The 16,400-nt window shown below is 41.8% G+C and overlaps 1 protein-coding gene and 1 pseudogene across 1 annotated transcript; both read right to left on the bottom strand.

The window, feature by feature from the left end:
* Positions 1-966: 966 nt before the first annotated feature.
* Positions 967-8,295, bottom strand: LOC114699053 (lysozyme C-2-like). The gene is made up of 4 exons (XM_037196747.1): positions 8,141-8,295; positions 5,735-5,899; positions 2,321-2,399; positions 967-1,845 (listed from the first exon to the last, which is right to left on the bottom strand). Exons 1-4 carry the CDS (start codon positions 8,274-8,276, stop codon positions 1,779-1,781), a joined length of 447 nt encoding a protein of 148 aa, XP_037052642.1. The 5' UTR covers positions 8,277-8,295; the 3' UTR covers positions 967-1,778.
* A 1,347-nt stretch (positions 8,296-9,642) lies between these two features.
* LOC114699021 lies at positions 9,643-16,391 on the bottom strand (annotated as a pseudogene).
* Positions 16,392-16,400: the final 9 nt, after the last annotated feature.

The following is a 16,400-nucleotide window of genomic DNA, read 5'->3' as shown; positions in this document are numbered from 1 at the left end:
CCGGATCCCTCAGATACTGCCATGGTGAGGATGAAGCCTGACTCAGCCCTAAGTGACTGGGAGGTGTGTAGTATGCCCTGGAATGGATGCCCTGGAGCCGGTGAGGACTCCTGTACTGGGTGGAAGGCCGCAGAGTGACAGGGGTTTTCACACATGAGAACCAGAACACGGAAATTCTCACAGCACCAGCTGATTGCGTCTGGCATTAAAAAAAAAATTCTGTTTGTTTTGTTTTTGATTTTTGAGACCTGGTTTCTCTGGGTAACAGCCCTAACTGCCCTGAAACATGTTTAGTAGATGAGGTTAGGCTGTAACTCATGGAGATCCACCAGCCTCTGCCTCCCAAATGCTGGGATTAAAGACATGCACCATCAATGCCACCTTGCTGTTCAGGCATTAAAACTTGATGTTTTCAGATCAGGTTTAATAGTTGAATAAGTGCATCAAGGGTCGGAGAATAGCCAATGAATAAATACATCAAAAATAAATGTAAAGTCAGTAGGGGATCCAGTCCAGAGCATTCCCACACTGAGAAAAGAAGTCACAATCCTAGAGCCAGCAAAGGGCCTGAGAAGTAGGAGTGTGTGGAGGATGAGGCTGGACCAGAGCAGACTCTAGAGTAAGAAATGGTTCACTTTGTCAAGGGCCTGTTAGGGACAAGGGAGATTGGTCAGCTTGGTTTTGAATTTTACCCCCGAAACATCCAGGTGGTTATGTGAGGAGGAGGATATATGCACAGGCTATGTGTAGGTGAGGATGTAGGCACAGACTATGTGTAGATGAGGATTACAAAATGGTATGTGTAGGTGAGTGTGTAAACCATGGTTATGTATAGGTGAAGATGTAGGTACTGGCTAAGTGTAGGTGAGGACATAGACCCTATTAAGAATGACATGATGATTTTTTTTTACCAATATATAAACAATTTCCCCACAGACATCATATGAGAGTAAACAAAGGCAATCATTGTGCATTGAAATCATTTAATGGCTATTTGTAGTTTTTCATAATGTGCTTAATTTTGCTGATACAAGCTCATCTGTCTCAGAGTTAGTTGATATGCATGAAGCTACTTTAAGAAAGTTAAGGGCTAGCATAGAGACCAATCTGTCCTGAATACCTCATGATCAGCTAGAGGTATGGATCATTCCCTCAAGGGTTAACACAGATTGACATGAGTTGAGAATTTACTTGCAAGGAGTATAAATGGGCCAGCTCTAAGAAAATACTTTTTTGAAAGGTCACACATTTCATGACAAATTTCTGAGTTGAAGCAGTCTCAGTTATATCCACTCAGAATTATGTTCCCTTAAAATCCCACCTTACCCCACATAGTGGCTCTTCTTAACTGTCTGGGTGCTGAGCCAACACAAATCCTGGGAGCTCATACAGCTGCCATTTTACCCAAGATCTACTGTCTCCTTACATTTCTGCTGTATGTCTATCCAACAGTGGGGAGATGAAGACTAATTCCAATAAAACTTAATGTGAATTACTTCATAGGTGAAGAGCTGATGTACAGAGACGTGTGTGACACTCAATGCTAGATCACTGTCACCAGCATCTGCTGCCTTGGCTAACTGAAAAATGGAGGCTTTCCATAAAACTATGATCACATTAGTCAGCATTAAGTCTCTTAGGAAACAGTCCCCATGTTGCTCCTGTTTCTGATAAAAGCCTGCTTGTCTGAAGGGGAAACCAAGGAAATGTGACCTTTCCCATAACTACTTCTATAGCGACAAAGAGACAGAGTGAGCTGAGGTGGAGGCACGGGGCGGTTAGACTCCACAGTTTTTAATGTACTGGGAGACATCTTCGTGTTGACAGTGTCTTGTCCAAGCCGACCTGTGGAGGAGAGTGAGACAGGGTGAAATGGTTAGAATTGTGTCCTCTGTCACACACATTCTCAAACCTGTGAGGGAAATAGTGTAACAGTGACACTAATGGAGTTTGTGTTCTGGGCCAAGATCCAGTGTGAAACCCAGGCTACAGCTGCACCCAGAACCTGCTACTGACTGGTGGAGCTGTGTCTACAAGGCTGTTTGATCCTCTCCAACCCTGGACAGAGCACAGCATGCTCAATGTTACTGTGACATCATGGGCACAGAACTGTTAACTGATGATACAAATAGTCTGGGGGCCTGAGAAGGAAGTAGTCCTGTATGGAAATTCTCAGAATCTGGAGAAATTCTCTAAACCTAATGATGGAGTGAAAGGCCCCAGCTGTACCCACAGTGCTCAGAATAACACTTGGGTCTTAGAAAGACTCACCACACTTATCAACAAAACCAGCAGTTCCCATTCCAGAGTTCCAACATACCATATTTTCATGTCTTCTGGACTCTTCACAACTGTCTTTGCACATTGTATGGCTGGAGTGATGTCATCCAGGAGCAAATCTGAAAGACAGGGATGAGGAAGGACAAGGACTGTTACAGAAGCCATTTTCAGTTCAGATCCAGCCAGCTTTCTTCTGTGATGCTGAGCAGTACATACAAGAAATTATTTTGCAAGTGTCCCTGCATCTGTGATTATTGGAGACAGCCTTTCTTGAATCTATGCAGGTGACAAGGTGTAAGTCTTTTTATTTTTCATTTATAAAGTACCTGGGGGGGGGCTTGAGATATTATTTCCAGCACTAATAAAAAGTAAAGAACACATTGAAGTCATGAGGGGTCACCGGAGGCTGTGGGACTGTCATCTACCATAAGGGAAGTTCCTCTTTGTTGTCACACTGTGAAATAGAACATTCTGGGACTGTCACCTGGATCTACCAGTAGAAACTTTTCCTACAGAAAATCAGGAGCTACACAGATAGCTCAGTGCCTAAGAGTGCTGGAGGCCCTCCCAGAGGACTTGATTCCCAGCACTCACATGGCAGCTCCCAATTATCGGTATCTCCACTTACAAGATGAAGCCCTCTTCCTGACTCAACAGATCCTAGTCACACAAGTGATGCACAGTCCAATATGCAGGCAAAACAACCACACACATAAATATAAATGAATACTTGAAAGAAAACAATGCACAACCCTTGTAGGAATAAGGTCTTTCTAGCAATTTATAACCAGTAAAATGGAAGCAGCCAGGTAATTTAAGACTCAAGACGTGAGAATAGTATTTTCAACATACAGAATATTGGTACTGCAATTATATTCACTCTTTAAAAATGATAATTCAGGTAATTATTTGTTGCTATGAGTGTTGTTTTGAATAATAACTATACCATGAATCTGTGTAAGTATAATTTATGTAAAAATGTAAAATCTGTATATGTTGTAATGTGAATATATATGTGCATGATATAACTTTACTGGAACTACAGCATAGATTCACAGTCTAGAAGAGTATATTCCAAAGGTTTCAAGTTACATCAACTCTCTGAGCACTCAAATTGGGAGTGATGTTCCTTTCTGCTTGTAGTTTCTAATACCTTTCAATGACTGTAGATGGGTGTACAAAAGACTTTTAAAGATAGGCTAAGTAGGCTACAAAGAATGTTCCACAATCTCTTTCTCTGGAGAATTTTAACAACCAAATTTAACAAATTAGGAATCAGTAGTTCACTGTTTAGAGTGCTTGACTAAAATGTAGCAAGTCTTGGGTTCAATTACTACCCTGGAAAAATAGAACAACATTGATCAATTTAATACATGCATTAAAAATTACATATTACTCCCATCATGCATGTGTTCAAGTCCTACCATCCCAGGCTTCAATCCTGATATGAACCTTATTTGTTTCTTGTTAAAAATAAGTTTCTGCTCCACCCATTACCTTGGGCTATTAAGCCCAAAGAGGCAGTGCATCTTGTCTGCATATGTTCTTTCTTGACTTCTTGCCTGCCTCCCTGACCTCTTGCCTGCACATGTGACCTCTTAAAAGGAAAGAGGAAGGGATCACGCTCTTCTTCTTGGTGTGATCAGAATCCGGAAGGTCAGGTGTATTTGCTCCTGGGCAGAACAGAGGACAACATCAGCTGTTCACTTGGTTCCGTATTTGTGAGTGTATTTCCCTGATTTATATCTTAATAAATCCCAATTACCCAATAAAAAAATGAAAAAGGAAAAAGAGAGGAGAAGAAGAAATAAGAAATAAAAAGAAGAATCCAAAAGAGTAAGCTTCATCTTAAATACATAAATCTATTTTATTCTGTTAGATGAGAAAACATCTGTGGAATATTCCTTCATACTGTGTGAATATGTCACTATGATTGGTAATAAAGAAGCTGACTGGCCAATAGCTAGACAGGATAAAGGTTAGGTGGGAGAGCCAGACTAAGGATGCTGGGAAGAAGAAGGGCAGAGTCAGAGGAGTTGCCAGCCAGACACAGAGTGGAAACAGGAGGTGCAAGATGAAAGAGAGGTAATGCCACATGACAGATTATAGATTTATGGAAAGAGTTGATTTAAGTTGTAAGAGTTAACTGGTAACAAGCCTGAGCTACTTACTGGCTGAGCATTTATAATTAATATTAAATCTCTGTGCATTTATTGTGGAGCTGTTGGCCCCAACAGAAACTATGCCTATAAAAGTTAATCTAAGAATTAGATTTTTTAAACATATATGCTCAGAGTTTACAAACAAAATTTAATACTAGTAATTCACTCTAAAATCTCTTAACACATACAGTACATCAATACATACACATAGAAGTCAGTTTGACAAAATACTAGTGACTTAGTGGTACCCTGTCATGTGGTGTTTATTATAGTAATATCTTCATTTGTATATGTTAGAAATCTTTATGATTAAATTCATTCAGTTAAAAATAACTCTACAAAAATATTCCTAACAATCCCTATTTAAATGACTAGAATGGAAATCTTCAGGACAAATCACCAATAAGGCCACATATAATTAACTAGTAGATTATTCCCAAAACTTTCTTTCATTTTTTTTGTTATTTTTATTTATTAATTTTTTCTTATTTGAGACAAAGTTTCTATAGGTATTCCTGACTGTACTGGGATCTTGCTATATAGGCCAGGCTGCACTTGAACTTGGAGAGCTGCCTGCCTCTGCCTCTGGAGTGCTGGGATTAAAAGTGTATATCATCACTGCCTAGTCAATGATCTCTTTATTTTCATTGTATGTATATGACTGTTTGCCTGCATGTATGTTCTGTCATTACATGCATACCTGGAAACCACAGAGACCAGGAAAGGATGCAAGATTCTCTGGAACTGGAGTTATAGATGATTAGAAGTGGCCATGTGGCTGCTGGACACTGAAAACAGGGCCTCTGCAAGAGCATCATGTGCTCTTAACTACTGAGCCATCTCTCCAACTCCCAGAAACACTGGAACTGGCTTACAGATTAGTCTATCCTGATTGGCCAGTGAGCCCCATGGATCTGCCTGTCTCAGACTCCCCAGTGCTGGACCTACAAATGCATGTCAGCAAACTCAGATTTTATGTGGGTGCTGGTGTCTTAGGGGACTCTTCTATCTGAGCTACCTGGCCAGCCTTTGTTTATTTTGTTCATTCATTCAGTGGTTTTGGAGGTGGAACCAAGAGCCCTCTGATGGGTAGGCAGGGCATTCTATCTCCAACCTATGCCCTAAGCCTAATGTCTTCCTTGGGTAAATTTGATGTGAATAGCAATGACTTTCTAACAGTCCAGTCTCCCCAGGTTCCTGATGCTTCCTTCAGTCATGTCTATTGCACAGGGTCTCTGCTCTTGCACATAAGAGCAGTGGGGTGTTTGCTATCCCTCCAACCCTCATCTTACCACTGCAGGGGATCCCACAGGCATTCACTGCATTGGGGGTTTTGTCATCATTACACCAGTATCGGCTATTGATCTGAAATAACCCATAGTCGGTGCTTTGGTCCCCATGGTTGTAGTTTGTAGTTTGTGTGTTATAATTACTTCCATGCTGAGCCAAACACATCCCTAAAAAGAAAAATTATATCCATCAATATGCAGTAGCAGCAGTGATTTATATTGGATACCAAAATTAGCTCCTTGAGTTGGCTGTATTTTACAGGTGATTTACTTTATAAGCACAATCATACGACTACATTTTAAAATATTCTATCACTAATTCAGGTCAGGTCTGGCTGTATTGCTCAGTGTAGTCTCTGGTCTCAAGTGATTCTCCTCCCTCTGTCTTTCAAGTAGGTGGAATTGATGTACCCAGTCAGCAAGTGATTTTTCAATTGCCTCAAAAAGAATCCTTTTGAGAACAAATCAACTTGTACCAAGAATAAACAAGAATAGGTTTCCAACAGTTTAAATAAAGTGCCAGGTGTTTCCTTTTCCTTTGGAAGCATCCACGTGGTATGAAACATTTCTTTCACTCCCCACAATGGCATGTGCCTCTCCCCTCAACAGGTGTCCTCTGAAAAGGGGCCACTCATCTAGAAAAAAATGTCACTTAGCCAGATGTGTTCATGGGTCCCATTGGACCAGAGAGTGTGAATCTGCTCACATCAACCTGTGCAAAAACAACAGGCAGCCCTATACTGTTGGGAATTACCAGTTATCAGACCAGTGCCTTGTGGGGTATTGGCAGAGACATAGACCAAACTCCCAGAGTTGGTGGGATCCACCTTTCTGGCCAGGATGTCTTTAGAAATATGTGTTGAGAGTTCCTACATTTTCACCAACCAAAACCTTGGCCTTTTGTACCACAGAATGAACATCACCTCAAAGTGAAATGCCCTCTGCTCTGCCTTGGCTGACTGCCTCAGCCTGCCCACCTTGGGTGAGGTCTAAAGGTCATTGTATTGAAGGAGTCCCTGAACTGCCTTAGGTGGTTGCAGACAGGGTTGAAGGTTACAAGAAGACCAAGGAGGCTGCTTTGAGGCTTAAGGAACATAAGGCCTGGGATGACATCCCCAAGGTCTCTGTCTCTCTGCAAATGAGAGCTGGCAAGGGGCAAATCAAGAATCTGACCTCTGTGGTGCTTTGAAAGAAAATGGCCCCCAGAGGGAGTCACACTATTAGGAAGTGTTGCCTTGTTGGAGGAAGTATGTCACTATGGGGCAGGCTTTGAGGTCTCTTTTTCTGAAGTGTCCCTCAGTGTGACAGCCAGTCGACTTCCTGTTGTCTGCAAGATATAGGACTCTCAGCTCCAGCATCATGTCTGCCTGCACGCCGCCATGCTCCCTATCATGATGAGAGTGGACTGAACCTCTGAAACTGTAAGTAATCCACCCCCAATTACATGTTTTCTTTATAAGAGTGGATACAGTCATGGTGTCTCTTCACAGCAGTAGAAACCCTAACCAAGACAGAGGTCCTCTGAAACTTTATTACACTTCTTAGAAGATCATACTTACTCTTGAGGTAAGCAGTTTACTCTTAAGTGCCAACAACTCACCAGAAACTTCGATTACATATGTCCAAACCTCCCACATGCCTACCAGGAGCAGCTTTCAAATTCTAGCCTGTTCATATTGAGCAGACTAATACCAGGGATGCTATTGAAGGTCTTGATGATACCACTGCCTTTATGGTAGATAATACAGGTTGCCTGATTGGATATGATGTTGTCTCAGTTAGGGTTACTATTGCTGTGAAGAGACATCAAATCCATGAAAACTCTTATAAAGAATACATTTAATTGAAAGTGGATCTCTTACAGTTCAGTCCATTGTCATCATGGTGAGGAGCATGGCAGCGTGCAGGCAGACTTGGTGCTGGAGGAGCAGCTTAGAGTCCTACATCTTGCAGACAATAGGAAATCGGCTGAGACACTCACTGGTTGGTATCCAGAGTGGAGGATTTCTCAAAGCTCAAAGTTTTTATCTCAAAAGGTCCATCCATGGTTAGAGAAATGAAGACACATCCCAGTCACCCCAGGCTCTCAGAACTCAAGTTCTGAATGAGTGAGTCCTCCCATCTTTTCTCACCCCCTGTGGGCTATTGAGTCTGAAACAACTGGAAAACCTAGTGACTCTCCATGAACACCTCAGGTGTTATTGCCTTAGCCTTGAAAGATGTTCCCTCCCATGTCCTCACCCAAGTATCTCTGATGAAAAAGAGAAACATTGGTGTTTTTAATCAAACCAAGCCAAACTACAGGAATCATGAAAGCTTATTGACCCCAGCTCCCTCTCTTCTCAGTCATTGCTTCCTTCTACCTGTTCTGCACAGGTGATTGTCTCGAGGGGTCAAGAAGAGACTTACAGTTTGTCATGTTGATTCCAATGTGGTGATCCATTCCGTTCTTTTTCATAGTTCTAGCCAACTCACAACGTCTAAAGACCTTGGCCTGGACAGTGACAGAAAGCAGGAAGAGCCCCAGGGTGAGGAGAGCCTTCATGTTGACCTCGTTCTGTATCAGCTGCAGGCTGAGTAGAAAAGGCAAGCCTGATATTTAAGCATCCTCCAAGTTCCTTCTTTCTCTGGCAGCTGTGGCCTCCAATCTTTGAGCTGTGTGCAAAAGAGGAGGTTCCTGCAGTTCTGATTTCTGCATTTCACCTTCTTTTTCCACAAGTTTGATGAGAGATGTTCTGGTGGTCCAGCAATAAGTGTACAGTACTTATTTTAAAGTGCTTAAATTTGTGGCTTGTTAAGAATGGAGATGTAGCTGTTTCTAAAAGAAATGATATGATCTATTTAATAATGAAGTTTAACAACTGAAAGAAAAAACACAATATTTACAGTTAAAACCAGCAACTAGTTTACACCCACAGTCCTTCATATCAAATTGTTTTGTGTGCATCCACCATTTTGCATTCAATCCATTTAACTGAATCACTTCATGTGTGTTTTCCCCAATTGGACCTGCTGCATGTCCTTGTTCTCTAGAAGGCTGGGTCCCATGGTATCACATTGCTTAGGCAGTTTCTACTCTAGAATGTTTTCATTGCTACTGTTTTCAGGCTGGTAGCTTTGGTTGATTCAAGGACACTATAGACCAAAACAAAATCTTCAAGCCAGCCTAGGCACATTGCCACGTCCCAAGCAGTGTATTATTGACTCTTAAAGGTCAGAGTGCCCAAGAAAACACCTCAGGTCAAAGCTGCTGCAGTTATTATTCAAATTCTGGCATAATACAAGGTTCATATTTTATATTTTTATAGAATTTGTTAATATGTCTAATCCTGGCATTTTGTTGTTCTTTGGTCATAAGAACACAGTGACTTTGCATGTGCTGACTTCTAAGAAAGGGAGGTCCTGACATCTCATTCTTTTATCATCTTTCCACTTTATACTTTGCTCATCAATAAAAGTCTCTGTATAAGGTCTAATCTTGTTGACAATATTAAGTTTACTTTTTTATTATCTTGGTCCTGTGTAAGTACAAGGACAGATGTTTCAAAAATGTCTCACAGCCTCATAAAGAGACCTCTGTTGTCTTTATGTGTGTGACAACCTCCAAGGTTTAATGAAGACCTTCAAGTAGATAAGGATCCCCCCCTAAAAGCAGGAGGGGTTGTATATTCAGGACTTTCCTGGGGAAGCTTAGAAGCAGTACTCCTGGGAGAAAGCATAAATGATTCATAAAAAATTTTTTTATCAATCCAATATCCCCAAATTGTACAAATAGTAAAAGTCCCTCAAGTATGCAACAGATGGAGATGAAAACCAAAGGTAGCATGGCAGCCACCGTGTGGATCAACCTGTTGGATCTTTGTCAAACAGCTGAGCTGGCCTAATCAGATATGGCTGTGCCATCCAAAAGGACTGGCTTTAGCTCAGTGGTTAGACTCCACAGTTGCGAATGTACTGGGTGAGATCTCGGTTTTGACAGTGGCTTCTCCAGGCCACCCTGTGGAGGAAAGTGAGACAGAAGGGAAATGGTTAGAATTGTGTCCTCTGTCACACACATTCTCAAACCTGTGAGGGAAATAGTGTAACAGTGACACCAATGAAGTTTGTGTTCTGGGCCAAGATCCAGTGTGAAACCCAGGCTACAGCTGCACCCAGAACCTGCTACTGACTGGTGGAGCTGTGTCTACATGACTGTTTGATCCTCTCCAAACCCTGGGCAGAGCACAGCATGCTCAATGTTACTGTGACATCATGGGCACAGAACTGTTAACTGATGATACAAATAGTCAGGCAGCCTAACATGGAAGCAGTCGTGTGTGGGAATTCTCAGAATCTGGAGAAATTCTCTAAACCTAATGATGGAGTGAAAGGCCCCAGCTGTACCCACAGTGCTCAGAATAACACTTGGGCCTTAGAAAGATTCACCACGCTTATCAACAGAACCAGCAGTTCCCATTCCAGAGTTCCAACATACCATGCTTTAATGCCTTGTGCACTCTTCACTACCGTCTTTGCGCATTGTATGGCTTGAGTGATGTCATCCAGGAGCAAAGCTGAAAGACAGGGGTGAGGAAGGACAAGGACTGTTACAGAAGCCATTTTCAGTTCAGATCCAGCCAGTTTTCTTCTGTGACACCGAGCAGTGCATACAAGAAATTATTTTGCAAGTGTCCCTGCATCTGTGATTATTGGAGACAGCCTCTCTTGATTCTATGCTGGTGACATGGTGTAAGTCATTTTATTTCTCATTTATAAAGTCCGGGGGGGGGGGTTGGGATATACTTGAGTGTAGAGTATTCTTAGGATTCCAACACTGATAAAAAGTAAAGAAAACATTGAAGTCATGAGGGGTCACTGGAGGCTGTGGGACTGTCATCTACCATGAGGGAAGTTCCTCTTTGATCTCACACTGGAAAATAGAACACACCAGAACTGTCACATGGGTCTATCAGTGGAATTTATCCTAAAGTAAAATAGGTGCTGGATAGATGAGTCAGTGGCTAAGAGCACAGGATGCTCTTCCAAAGAACTTGATTCGCAGCACCCACATTATAGCTCTCAACTGTCTGTAACTTTAGTTTTAGGAGATGAAGCCCTCTTCTTGACTCAACAGGTACCAGGCACACAAGTGATACACAGACCTATATGCAGGCAAAACACCCACACACATGAAGATAAACGAATACTTTAAGAAAGAAAACAACACACAAGTCTTGTGGGAATAAAGGTCTTCCTACAAATTTATATCCAGTAAAATGGAAGCAATCACATGTTACAAGAGTCAAGACTTTGGGCTTGCGGGGGGGAGGCTCAGGGTCAAGAGCACTGGCTGCTCTTCTAGAATCCTGAGTTCAATTCCCAGAAATCATTTCGTAACTCACAGCCATCTATGACAAGATTGGTGCCCTCAACTGGTCTGCAGGCAAACATACAGACAGAACACTGTATACATAATAAATAAACCTTAAAAAAAAAGACTCAAGATTTAGAGTGGTGTTTTCAACATGCAAAGTATTGCTACTGCAATTTTATTCACTCTTTAAAATGATAATTCAGGTCATTATTTGTTGCTATGGGTGTGAAGCTGTGCAGGTATAATTTAATTTGTATAAAAATGTAAAATCTGTATATGTTGTAATGTGAGTACATATGTTTATGATATAACTTTACTGGACATACAGCATAGATTTGCAGTCCAGAAGAGTATTTTACAAAGTCTCCAGTTACATCAACTCTCTAAGCACTCAAATTGGGAGTGATGTTCCTCTCTGCTTGTAGTTCCTAATACCTTTCAATGACTGTAGATGGGTGTACAAAAGACTTTTAAAGATAGGCTAAGTAGGCTACAAAGAATGTTCCACAATCTCTTTCTCTGGAAAATTTTAACAACCAAATTTAGCAAATTAGGAATCAGTAGTTCACTTTTTAGAGTGCTTGACTAAAATGTAGCAAGTCTTGGGTTCAATTACTACCCTGGAAAAGTAGAACAACATTGATCAATATAATGCATGCATTAAAAATTACATATTACTCCCATCATGGCATGTGTTCAAGTCCTACCATCCCAGGCTTCAATCCTGATATGAACCTTATTTGTTTCTTGTTAAAAAATAAGTTTCATCTTAAATACATAAATCTATGTTATTTTGTTAGATGAGATGATGACTGAGGAATATTCCTTCACACTGTGATATATGTCACTGTGATTGGTAATAAAGAAGCTGACTGGCCAATAGCTAGACAGGATAAAGGTTAGGTGGGAGAACCAGACGAAGGATACTGGGAAGAAGAAGGGCAGAGTCAGAGGAGTTTCCAGCCAGACACAGAGAGGAAACAGGAGGTGCAAGATGAAAGAGAGGTAATGCCACATGGCAGAATGTAGATTTATGGAAACAATTGATTTAAGTTGTAAGAGTTAACTGGTAACAAGCCTGAGCTACTTACTAGCTGAGCATTTATAATTAATATTAAATCTGTGTACATTTATTGTGGAGCTGGCAATCTCAACAAAACTATGCCTATAAAAGTCCATCCCTGGTGCATGAGCAGGCACTTTGAAGCCCACTACCTATGTGACACCTTGTGCAGCCTTGAGGCAGAAGGAAGGGCTTGGACTTGCCTCTACAGGATGTGCCTCCACATCGGAGGCCCTTGCCTTCCTGTGGAGGGGAGTGGGTGGTGGCAAGATGAGGGAAGAGGGGGATTTCTGATTGGTGTTGAAAATGAATAAAAAAAATTGCCTTAATAAAAAAAAGTCCATATAAGAATTAGATTTATTGAATATATATACTAAAGAGTTTACAAACAAATTTTGATATTAGTAATTCAATTCACTCTAAAATCTCTCAACACAAAGAGTACATCAATACATACACATAGAAGTCAGTTGGACAAAATGCCATTGACTTATTGATACCTTGTCATGTGGTATTTATTATAATAATATCTTCCTTTGTATATGTTAGAAAAAATCTTTATAATCAAATTCATTCAATTAAAAATGACTCTACAATAATAACCCTAACTACCCCGGAGTAAAGAGCTAGAATAGAAATCTTCAAGACAGATCACCAATAAGGCCACTTATAATTGACTAGTCGATTATTCCAGTAACTTTCTTTTATTCATATTTTAAATTTATTTATTTAGTTAGTTAGTTTATTTGAGAAAAATTTCTCTGTGTAGACCTGACTGTCCTAGAATCTTGCTCTGCACACCAGGCTGGTCTTTAACTTGGAGATCTGCCTGCCTCTGCCTCTGGAGTGCTGGGATTAAAGGTGTGTGTCATCACTGCACAGTCAAAGATTTGTTTACTTTTAGTTTATGTGTATGACTGTTTGCCTGCATGTATGTCTAGGGATCACATACATATCTTGAGCCCACAGAGGAGAGGAAATGATGCAAGATTCCCTGGAACAGGAGTTATAGATAGTTGTAAGCTGCCATATGACTGCTGAGAACTGAAACCAGGTCCTTTGAAAGAGCATCATGTGCTCTTAACCACTGACCCATCTCTCCAGCTCCCAGAAACCTAGAACTAATTGGCCAGTGAGCCCCATGGATCTGCGTGTCTCAGACTCCCCAGTTTTGGTCCTACAAATGCATGTCAACAAACTCAGCTTTTATGTGGGTGCTGGTGGTCTAACCTTGGCTTAGGGGACTTTTCTGTCTGAACTACCTGGCCAGCCTCTGCTTATATTGATTATTCATTCAGTGATTTTGGGGGTGGAACCTAGGACCCTCTGATTGGTAGGCAGGGCATTCTATCACCAAGCTATGCCCTAAACCTAATGTCTTTCTTGGCTAAATTTGATGTGAATAACAATGACTTTCTAACAGTTCAGTCTCCCCAAGTACCTGATACTTCCATCAGTGGTGTCCTCTGCACAGAATCTCTGCTCTTGCACATAAGAGCAGGTGTTGTTTGCTATCCCTCTAACCCTCCTTGTCTTACCACTGCAGGGGATCCCACAGGCATTCACTGCTCTCAGGGTTTTGCTATCATTATACCAGTATCGGCTATTGATCTGAAATAACCCATAGTCGGTGCTTTGGTCCCCACGGTTGTAGTTTATAGCCGTGTGTTAAACACACCCCTGAAAAGAAAAAGGGATACACTTCCATAAACAGCAACACCAAATTATTTATATTGGATACAAAAATTAGCTCCTTGAGTTAACTGTATTTTGCAGATAATTTACTTTATAAATACAATCATATGACTAAATTTTAAAATATGCTACCACTAGTCAGGCCAGGTCTGGCTCTGTTGCTCAGTGTAGTCTCTGGTCTCAATTCACCCTCCTGCCTCTTCTTTTTAAGTCTTCGGAATTGCTGTACCCAGTCAGCAAGTGATTTTTCAATTGCCCCAAAGAGAATCCCTTTGAGAACAAATCAACTTGTACCAAGAATAAGCAAGAATAGGTTTCCAACAGTTTAAATACAGTGCCAGGTGTTTTCTTTTCCTTTGGAAGCATCCACGTGGTATGAAACATTTCTTTCTCTCCCCACAATGGCATGTGCCTCTCCCCTCAACAGGTATCCTCTGAAAAGGGGCCACTCATCTAGAAAAAATGTCACTTAGCCAGATGTGTTCATGGGTCCCATTGGACCAGAGAGTGTGAATCTGCTCACATCAACTTGTGCAAAAACAACAGGCAGCCCTATGCTGTCAGGAATTACCAATTATCAGACCTTGTGGGATATTGGCAGAGACATAGACCAAACTCCCAGAGTTGGTGGGATCCACCTTTCTGGCCAGGATGTTTTTAGAAATGTGTGTTGAGAGTTCCTACATTTTCACCAACCAAAACCTTGGCCTTTTGTACCACAGAATGAACATCACCTCAAAGTGAAATGCCCTCTGCTCTGCCTTGGCTGACTGCCTCAGCCTGCCCACCTTGGGTGAGGTCTAAAGGTCATTGTATTGAAGGAGTCCCTGAACTGCCTTAGGTGGTTGGAGACAAGGTTGAAGGTTACAAGAAGACCAAGGAGGCTGCTTTGATGCTTAAGGAACATAAGGCCTGGGATGACATCCCCAAGGTCTCTGTCTCTCTGCAAATGAGAGCTGGCAAGGGGCAAATCAAGAATCTGACCTCTGTGATGGTTTCAAAGAAAATGGCCCCCAGAGGGAGTCACACTATTAGGAAGTGTTGCCTTGTTGGAGGAAGTATGTCACTATGGGGCAGGCTTTGAGGTCACTTTTTCTGAAGTGTCCCTCAGTGTGACAGCCAGTCAACTTCCTGTTGTCTACATGATGTAGGACTCTCAGCTCCAGCATCATGCCTGCCTGCACGCCGCCATGCTCCCTATCATGATGAGAGTGGACTGAACCTCTGAAACTGTAAGCAATCCACCCCCAATTACATGTTTTCTTTATAAGAGTGGATACAGTCATGGTGTCACTTCACAATGATAGTTACCCTAACTGAGACAATATCATATTCAGTCAGGGAACCTGTATCATCTACCATGAAGGCAGTGGTATCATCAAGACCTTCAGATGCATCCCTGATGTTACTGTTCAATGTGAGCAAGCTGGACATTTGAAAGCTGCTCCTGGTGGGCAAGTGGGAGGTTTGGACATTTGTAACCAAAGTTTCTGGTGAGTTGTTAGCACTTAAGAGTAAGCCTGCTTCTCTCAAGAGTAACCATAATTTTCCCAGAAGTGTAAAACATTTCAGAGGACCCCTGTCTTAGTTAGGGTTCTATTGTTTTGAAGAGACACCATGACGATGGCCACAGTTACAAAGAAATCAATTAATTTGGGTTGGTCACAGTTTCAGAGGCTCAGTCCATTATTATAGCAGGCAGACTTGTTGTTGGAGGAGTACCTGAGAGTCCACCATCTTGGAGGCAACAGGAAATCAACTTGAAACACTCATTGGATGGCATCCTGAGTATAGGATTTCTCAAAACCCAATCCCACAGTGACACAATTCCTCTAACAAGGCTATAGCACCTCCAACAAAGTCACACCATCTAATGGTGACACTCCTTATGAGATTACAGAGGCCATTTGAATTCAAACTACCACAACCTCATTTCAGCAGCAACTATGGGGACATAGGATCCCTCTGCCCTGCATAGGAAGTTCAGAAAGTTTGAAAGTTTTTATCTCAAAAGGTCCATACCAAGGTCAGAGAAATGAAGACAGATCCCAGTCACTCCAGGCTCTCAGAACTCCAGTTCTGAATGAGTGAGTCCTCCCATCTTTTCTCACCCCCTGTGGGCTATTGAGTCTGAAGCAACTGGAAAACCTAGCGACTCTCCATGAACACCTCAGGTCCTTTTGCCTTAGCCTGGGAAGATGTCCCCTCCCATGCCCTCACTTCAGTATCTCTGATGGAAAAGATGAACGCTGATGTTTTTAATCAAACTAGTCAAACACACGGGAATCATGAAAGCTCCTTGACCCCAGCTCCCTCTCTGCTCAGTCATTCCTTCCTTGTTCCTGTTCTGCAAAGAGAGATTATCTAGAGGTGTCAAGAACAAGAGACTTACAGTTTGCCAGGCTGATTCCCAAGTAGCCATCCATTCCATGGCTTTTCAGAGTTCTGGCGAACTCACAGTGTTCATAGACCTTGGCCTGGACAGTGACAGAAAGCAGGAAGAGCCCCAGGGTGAGGAGAGCCTTCATGTTGACCTAGCTCTGTATCAGCTGCAGGCT

Source organism: Peromyscus leucopus, chromosome 18 (assembly GCF_004664715.2).
Source record: "Peromyscus leucopus breed LL Stock chromosome 18, UCI_PerLeu_2.1, whole genome shotgun sequence".
In the NCBI taxonomy this organism is placed as follows: Eukaryota; Metazoa; Chordata; class Mammalia; order Rodentia; family Cricetidae; genus Peromyscus; species Peromyscus leucopus.
The sequence above is the reverse complement of the archived record's forward strand: the minus strand, read 5'-3'. Positions and strand labels throughout refer to the sequence as shown.